Below are 9,106 nucleotides of genomic sequence, written 5' to 3' on the forward strand. Positions count from 1 at the left end.
AAAGCCAAAACGGAATAAATATGTATACAAAACGCGAGAGTTTAAAGTGTTATTTGGCCATGCGATGTTCCAGCTTGCTGTTATAGTAATAAACATACAATTATTTTCGAATGACGAGCCAACTGATACCTTTCCACGCTGTATTCCTGGCCTCATCCAACAAGTGCCTATGCAAACGGCTCACACTGAAAATTATTTACAACACGCGGCATTTGAAAAGGCCATTTATTACCACCATAAATACTAATACCGCTCAGGGGAAATTTATTTTGACTCACATTATTTATTACTAAGGTGCCGCTGGGTTTTTTCTATACCTTCTATCTCGATGACTTACTTTCGTACGATTAGTGAATTGACTTTTTAATATTTCTTATCAGTGATATTAGTAATGGATTACTTTATGGAGTGGTTAAGGTTAGTGGTTGGAGTAAGTTTGATGTTTTATTACTCGTATTTGTAATCTCTGCAAACATGGTAATTAAACGGAGTTATCATTTACAACTACAGTATATATTAAATTGCACAATATGTACTATGAAATATGTATAGGTAAACTAAACACAAGAAATGCTTTCTTGGTGTTAATTATTTACTTAAACTGTAGATAAAGTGACATGAATTTACAAATCTTTTTTTTTACATACCTACCTATCGCTGGTAAATTAGATGTTTCAAATGTATGTATTACAAATTACAATAACGACAAATGTAAGAAGGGACAAGTTTCCATTTAACAATTTATCCCTATATTCATAATACTTCCAAACCTCTGTTATAGTTCGTTTTTTTAGCATTATAAATAAGGTAAACAATCTTGATGTGTCTTTTTATTGAAAAACACGTTTTAAAAATAAGTCACGGCAAATATGTAACAATTATGAATCTAATACGATGATTTATATTCTTCTGCTTTCATAAGTAGTTAATGATTTTTAAAAAGCGTTTTTCAATTAAAAGGCATGTCAAGATCGCTTACTTTCTTTCTAATGCTAAAAAAACGAACTATAAATGTTTTCACTTTCTAATAAACAAAAATGTCAATACTAAAGATTATCAACGATTTGATAGGTTTGCCAAACGTGTATGAATAAATGTAACCTAAAAATTAAGAATTGAAGGCACAACACGTACGGTGTTCAAAACTTTTGATGCTATAAATATCTAAATGCTTAAGTTACTAATAAAATCCTGAGGGCACTCAACCATAACAGACTATCCTGTGAAATCGACACCTCAGCTAAGATCTGTTGTCTCAACGAAGATCAAAGAGATTTCGATAGCAGCTGCTGCCGACTGAAAAAGGAATATATTGGTTAGTATTCTTAGGTTCTGTGAATTTGGAGAATCGGAGATTTATAACTGGCGGTAAAATTCTTGGTTTAGTTCTTTTAAAGTTTTTTAGGAGACTGGAAGCTACAGGAACTTAGTTTTCATTTCTCATACTCTGAAAGAGGGTCATTGTTGTTCTAAAAGGTGTGCAGAAAATGATACGTTTCTACACTAGAGCATTTTAGGTTGCAAGTACGATTTTTTTTTACGATAAGCTATTGAAATTTGGGTATAAGTGGATTTGTTATACAATTTTCATTCTGATATTTGACAACCCATTCCATAAATAACGATACTTTTGCCTAAATTGTTAATTGAAAGTACCCTCAAAAATACTATAAAAATGTATAATTAGTCACGTTTAAAATAAAAAAAGCACATGCATTTTACTTTCCTCGTATTCGAAATGAAAAGTAGAGTGTTTAACTCGGGTGAAAGGTATCATTTCAGCCTCGGATTATTGGAACTACCTAGGCAGAAATGAGTGCCTTTCATCCCTTGGTTAACAATCTACTATTAGATTATGTAGATATTGTAGATGGATATTAAACTTTTTAATGAATAATAAGTCGCTAATTGATATTGACTGTACATCTCATAATTCAAACGTTTCTGAAACATAGTTAAAAAGTGGGTAATAGTCTTATTCACTATGTTTTACCAGTGAATATTTCCTGTCCCACTCTCGCCGTAAGATGCAAGATGTTTGCCTTGGGTTTACGACGGCGATAAACCGACAATGCGCCATGAATGAGTCTGTTATATTTTGCAAGCTTATCTACGATGGTTGAGGCTTGTTTGGTATCGGTTTAGGGATCCTTGGGAAATATTACGGCTAAAATAGTTTAATCATAAATGTGAACCATAAAACGACCTATTTAGTATATATAGTCCAATACTGCAACTATAGTCAACAAGTTCAATATGTACCTGATTGATTAAATATCAATACCAAAGCCTTTCTTGGTTTAACCAAATTTTTTTCTTCTTTTTATTAAAGTATTTTTCCTCAGAACTTCGTCATTTAAATAATAATCACACGTAAACGAAGATATTAGAGTTATTTTTGGTTCATAGTTGAGAGTTTTTCGACTAGCAATATTTGAGAGTAAAATTTATTTTTTACCATATTATTATTAGATACATATCAGTAACACCTTGGATTTAATGGGCCTAAAGCCCGGTTTTGATAGACTTGCGCGAGGACATATACAACACGTAGAGAGAGCCCCTTGGAGAGATTTTATGTCATGTAGTAGCATACATATTATTATAGACCAGATTGAGGTTACCTGTGGTTTTGGGCGAGAATTAAAATTCATGGCAATCAATTTGTTTTTTAAACTAACCATGAGCTACTTGCAAACATTAGGTAAGTTTCAATTACATACAACTCGTAATACATACATACCTTTATTTTGTAATTAGGTATCTGGTATCGTCAGAAATTAACTTATTATTTTCCTGTTGTCTCTAAGTACCTCCTCAATTTTTAAGAAGCCAGATACCATCTAAAATATCTCCACTTTCTGGTTATACGCGGAATTCTTGTACCTACCTAAGCGCCATCGCCACTCTTGCTTAACCTGTCAATAATTTTACGGCGTCGTAATAAACACGGCAACTAGAAAGAAAACTAGTATTTGTTTCACTGAGACCTCCCAGAGAAGTTGTAAAAGTTGTTAAACGTCAAATTGCTGTCAGTTATTAAAAATGGTATTGCGTGGGGTAAAGTCCCAGATGAAAAGGCAACAATAGCATTATATTGCTTGTAAATTATAAATATTAGACGAGCTTTTCTTAGTTTTATTTATATTGCTGTCAGTTCAACTAGAGAGTTTACTTTGTTCTTAAAGTTGTGTAAGTTATTTTGAACAGCATAAGATCATATTCTCAGCAACGTTTATAATTATTTCATTTATGGGCCGAATTCTTTATAGTACTTATGTTTGAATAACTCCTGAAATCCACCAAACCCTATTTGAATAGGTTTTTGGTCAAAATTTTCATTTTTGATACAAGCTTTTATCGCTGACTGTACTTTTCTCTCAACAGGCAATTCAATACTCATCCGTTACTGTTTTTAAATAAAATATTTTATTTAAAAACAGTATGTATGTATAGGTATATTTGAAATTATACTATCCTCAATAAATATATATTATATTTAGTTCTAAGGGCCGAACCATCGGGCTGATCTCATGAATGGATACAGGAGGTGGCCATGGGATCTCTGTGATAAACCTAGTTGTGTTTGGGTTTGTTAGAATTGTCTCGATGAGTATTGAATTGCCTGATATTTTTAGGTGAGTTTACTTTTTCGCATACCTTTCACAAAGTTCGCCTAGGTTCATAATATAAAAGTGTGCATTATGAGTCAAACACTCAAGCAGCTCATATTTAACTGCAAAACAACTTCTATCATTTCAAAGTACATCACAAATGTTTCAAATGCATTTGCAGCCAACAGTGGGCATACTCGAAACTCTCATCAATATCAGCAGACATCGGATCGCTAATGGCCGTTAGATCAAAGCAGTGCGCGGGCGCCTTCAGAGTGATAGACACCGTAAAAATTATGCACATTGTCAAACCTTTATAGCCTTGATACAAGGTTAACTTTCGCTTGAATAATTCGCTTTTATTTAATGGTTTTTCAGGAGTAAAAACAAATCAAACAAAGCAATTAGCGTGATCCTTATCCACGTTTAATTAAAGTTCAGAATTGATGTTTTAAAGGTTTTTTATCGGTGGTGTTTGTGTGATTCTTGACAGCTGTGCTTGCCCTCGATACTGACGTATGACTTGACACACAACATGTGTTTACTACCATGTTACCTTGGTAGAGTTGTCAAAACGAAATGTTAGTGAAGAGAATGGAGATGAAGAGAAGTAATCTTAATACAGAAAACACATTTTGTGTAAAGTTCTGTTTCGAAATCAATTCCAGAAATCGGACGTTTGATCTAATCTCTATAATATATAACATATGCGGAATGGTTGACTTTACAAGCACTTTTCCTGTTTCTTTGCAGATGATACTATGATTTTCCAACGATTTTTCCCTCAACGAAGATCAACTGGACCAACTGAAGAGTGAATGGCTTCCTTACGACTATTTTCTCTTATTTTGGGGCCTGATGGTGATGATGAAACTTTTTCTGACATTTTACAAAATTGCGTTAACCTATAAAAATGTCCTAAAATATTTAAACTAAAAAAAAAACTGGCAAAAGAAGGAATAAAAATTCACGTGGACTACATGGACACATTTATGGAACGGTGCTTATTTAAGCAACAGCCAAAACACCATACCTTTCACGAACCTCATTACTTAACATTTTAAACAGCTTGTAAATATCCAAACGCGGCGTCTACAGGTCGAGTGTGGAATGATCCCGCCTTTGATGTCGCCGCATCCGGCGTCGGCCCACAATGCCGTGTTATCTCCGGGTTCGAACCCTGGACTTTTTGCGTGGGGATTAGTAGAGGAAAAGCAATAAAATACGAGTTGATAGCCTCAATTGTGTTAAAGTAGGGCATGGTTATCAGATGTTTCTATTTTTTTGGTGGTAAACAGTACCGCCTACTTATTTTAATTAGAGGTCAGCGGCAAAAATCAAATGAAAACCTATTATGAGTGCTAGTTTTGTTACGTTACATCACAGACCAGCAAATATTCAAAATGGACAACCTCAACACAACATTGCGATCCTCCGTACCTTTTTACTAATTTTCCATTTTAGCTTTATTATTTATTTATTTATTTAACCTTTATTGCACAATACAAGAAAGTACAAATGGCGCACTTAATGCCATAAGGCATTTATTTTATTCGTAGGTATATCTAGATAAAATCTGACAAACCGTCACCTACTGCTTTTTTGACTTCTAGAACTTAAATCTAACTTTCCTGGCCAATGTCATTTATATGTACACATTTTTTTTACATAGCGCCATCTAGTTTTAAGATTTTACAACTTAGTAAACATTTTTGCAATTACAAGATCCCCCAGACTTATTTTTAATATAAGAAATAGATGCCTGATCCCAACTCTTATACAATTAAATACTAAGTAAAATCTTCAATAATGCTTACTCGTATCACTGCACATTATAAAATATAGAGAAACCCAATTTGGCTTATACCCACATAGTAAAGACCCGTTTACACTCGGCTAGTTCCCACTGCCGTGTAATTGGTTTATAAAACTCGCTCGTCCGTCTGCGGTGGTTCATAAAGGATGGTTGACGACGGATCAGAAAACTGTCATTCTTTATTAAATTGGGTATTAGTTTAGGCGAGTTGACAGGCGAGTGAAAAAATAAACAGTGATATAGTGTGTTAGGACTACAACGAAATCAATATAAATTGTAAAATATTTGGTAAAGATTTTGTGTAGATTCAAAAAATAGGTACCTATACAATGCACTTTAAGTAAGGTAGGCAGCATGTAAGTACATACCTACTCTAAAAGTGTAATAAAAATAGGTAGTACCTACGTACAATCAAGAAATTATTCTGTATTAAATAGAAAGAAAAACTATAATAACACTATTTAAACGATGTAAGAAAATGATTTGAGCCATAGTGCAATTTTGCGGAACATTCATATTTCTGTCGTGTTCTTACTATCCCTAGTGTCTGTGAAAAGCTTTCATGTAAAAAAATATAAGTACTTTTAACAAATTAACTTAAAATTTAATAGACAACAATTTCATCAAACCGTTTAAGTACCAAATAAATGGCTGTTGAAATTATTTGCTTTATATTACCTAGGCTTAAAGATAAACAAATGTGAAATTTAATAAGAATTTAAGCCATTATTTTCATAAAAGAGGCCTACCTACCGGCCCCGCCGTCCCCTCGGCCTCGAGTCCGATCGCAATAAACATGTTTTTTGTTTCGCGTGTCCGCGCGCTGTCAAATATATTACAGCCCGCGGGTTATTTACTACCCTGTCCTCCGCCCATACATTATACTTAGTATCTTTGTTTGGACACAATAAGCAATATTTCTAAAGGGCCGACGTCACCCGCAGCTGTTGATATGGGTCCCCAAATTGACATATTTAATTTGATCGCTACGGAGGGTCCGGAACCCGTGTTTGACAGGTTTTAGTGTCGGATTAACATTAACGTTATAGACTTAGCGCTGTCAATGCTGTTTAATATCCAGAGCACCTAAAAGCGTCAACGTTCGTGGAATCAAATCCCCTTTGAACCGAGCACAAAGCGACTCGTAAAAGTAAGTAGTTCCGAATGTGAAGCGATGACGCCGTAATAAACGCGATGTCGGGTAAAAACGCGCGGTGCAGCGGTCAGGTACGGCGGCGAGTCAAAGCGTCATGGGTGGCGAGCCGACACCCGCGCACGTCTCAATCCGCACCCGGCGAAGCCGCCTTTCCTTTTCACCCTACCGCAATGCAGCTATGTGTCGTTTCCGCTTTATTTTTTATCGCCGCACGCTGCAGCGGAGACGTCTGCCCCTCCCGCTCAGACAAAGCTCGTCTGTAGCTCTGACTCGCTCTGCCCGCGCGGGGGGCTCGGCGACTGGTGGGGCCTCGCTCACAGTCCTCGCAACCGCCGCTACGATCGCACGCGTTCTCGCGCCGTGACAGAGTACTTGCCAGAAGCATTCCGTGATCGCAGTGAAGTTTACAAGTGATAGTAAAAGTTATAGCCAAATGGTGGTGCTTGAAGACGGAGGAATGATGGCTACTAATCCTAATCAATATTTACAGCCTGATTATTTGGCTCCGCTTCCGTCCTCTGTAAGTATTTTACTTTTTAAAAATGTTTTTACTAAATTAACTTTAAAAACATAATTATTAAACACAAAAAAATAAAGATGCACTTATTAGGGTTTCTTATGTTGGAAACAGTCTGCGTAATTGTTCAAAATGAAACTTATGTTCTGTTTTCTTTGTTACAGTTGGACTCGAAGAAAAGCCCGCTTGCGCTTTTAGCGCAAACCTGCAGTCAGATTGGTGCGGACACCAGCCCGTCCAAACCGCTGCTGCCGCCGCTCGACAAGAAGAAATCAGTGAATAGTGTTAGTGACACAGTTATTCGTTCATCACCAAACAGCACGAAACAGGACAAACCGCGTTCCACCCCGGACAACAAACACCTGGCTTTCAAACCCTATGAAACTAATGTTGTGTCAAAGAAACCCGAAGAGCGCCCTTCATCCAAAGCTAGCTCAGACAGTTCGGACGACAAGAAATCGGGAAAGAGCACACCTGGAAGGAAATCCACTCCACCATCCGGCGAAAACGGAAAAAATAGCCCTTCCAATGAGCAGAAATCGTCGCCCGCCGGCTCTTCAGGCACAAGCCCAATTATCCGATCTGGGTTGGAAGTTTTAGGACACGGAAAAGATCCGCTGGCGGCTTTCAAAAATCTGCCCGGTTTGCCTGGATTCAATCCGCTCGCCGGCCTCTGCTGTCCTCCAGGGATGGAGCAGCACGCTAACCCTGCCTTCAGGCCGCCGTACGCCGGCGCTCCGTTCAGCGCTCACCACGCAGCCATGCTCGCTGCTGCCGCCGGATTTCCAGGATCATCCCCTAACCCGTACCTCGGCTACGCTAGAGTCAAAACGCCCGCCGGCGGAGAAACTTTAGTCCCAGTGTGCAAAGACCCCTACTGTACCGGGTGCCAATTCTCAGTGAACAACCACCACCTCCTCATGAGCAACGGCAGCTGTCCCGCCGGGTGCACTCAGTGCGAACACCAAAAATACAACATCGCTATGGCGATGGCGCTGTCGCAGCAAGGCGCCGCCGGCGGCGGACTTTACCCGCAACTAAGTCGCCCGTATGTTTGCAATTGGATTGTCGGGGAATCTTACTGCGGAAAGCGATTTGGAAATTCTGAGGAGTTGCTGCAGCATTTGAGGAGTCACACGACGGACGGATCCACGCCATCGACGGTTTCCTCGTCACAGCCATCGCTGCTTAGCCCCTTGAACCCGCTGTTCACTACAGCTGGACTCCGCGGCGCGTATCCAACGGCTCCGTTGAGTCCGCTCTCGGCCTCGCGGTACCACCCGTACTCGAAGGCCGGTCTCCCGGCCGGCCTCGGTGCATCCCCCTATGGTGCCTTCAACCCCGCACTAGGCCCCTTCTACTCGCCGTACGCGATGTACGGCCAACGGCTCGGCGCGGCCGCCGTCCACCAGTAGACAGTGTAGTGCATACGAATGTCATAAATTAATGTTGTATTGTCCAATTTTCTTCTGTGATATCGATAGACTCTAATTCATGTTCTACGGCGGGACGCGCCATGACAAATTTAGTGATTAGTGCAATTGTAACATAGTTATTTATGTAAGTGGAATCGCCGGCGATGCGCTAGCTCGGACGATGTGACTCTGTACAGCCAAATGTTATATGTAAATAATAATCTCTATGTTTAATATTAAAGGAATTATTTGGAATATAATATCTACATACCAATCATAAAAGTTTATTTTTATTTTACTCTCGCTCATAAAACGCCCTCTGATTTATGGCTTTCATTAAGGAGATTAATGGTCCGTATCTGTTGAATATTCATTGACACAAAAATATGAAAAATTCATAGATCCGTTTGATATTTCACAAAGTAAAATTATACTTGAATTAATGAACGTTGAGTATTACGTGGGAGTGTAAATTGTAAACATAAAAAGCGCATAAGCAATCAACGTCAAAGTAACGTCAAAACAAAATGTTCCAGCTCTCGACGAGAAGACGTAATAAACTGCTTGATTGATGAATACAGCGCCATC

At 38.3% G+C, this 9,106-nt stretch overlaps 1 protein-coding gene across 1 annotated transcript; it reads left to right on the forward strand.

Annotated features, from left to right (window-relative positions):
* The first annotated feature begins 6,898 nt into the window (after positions 1–6,898).
* Positions 6,899–8,800, forward strand: LOC134792274 (zinc finger protein Noc). Its single transcript, XM_063763544.1, has 2 exons — positions 6,899–7,106; positions 7,268–8,800. The coding sequence occupies exons 1-2, from the start codon at positions 7,020–7,022 to the stop codon at positions 8,516–8,518; spliced, it is 1,338 nt and encodes a 445-aa protein (XP_063619614.1). The 5' UTR covers positions 6,899–7,019; the 3' UTR covers positions 8,519–8,800.
* Positions 8,801–9,106: the final 306 nt, after the last annotated feature.

The sequence above is a fragment of the Cydia splendana genome, chromosome 7 (genome assembly GCF_910591565.1).
Source record: "Cydia splendana chromosome 7, ilCydSple1.2, whole genome shotgun sequence".
Taxonomy (NCBI): Eukaryota; Metazoa; Arthropoda; class Insecta; order Lepidoptera; family Tortricidae; genus Cydia; species Cydia splendana.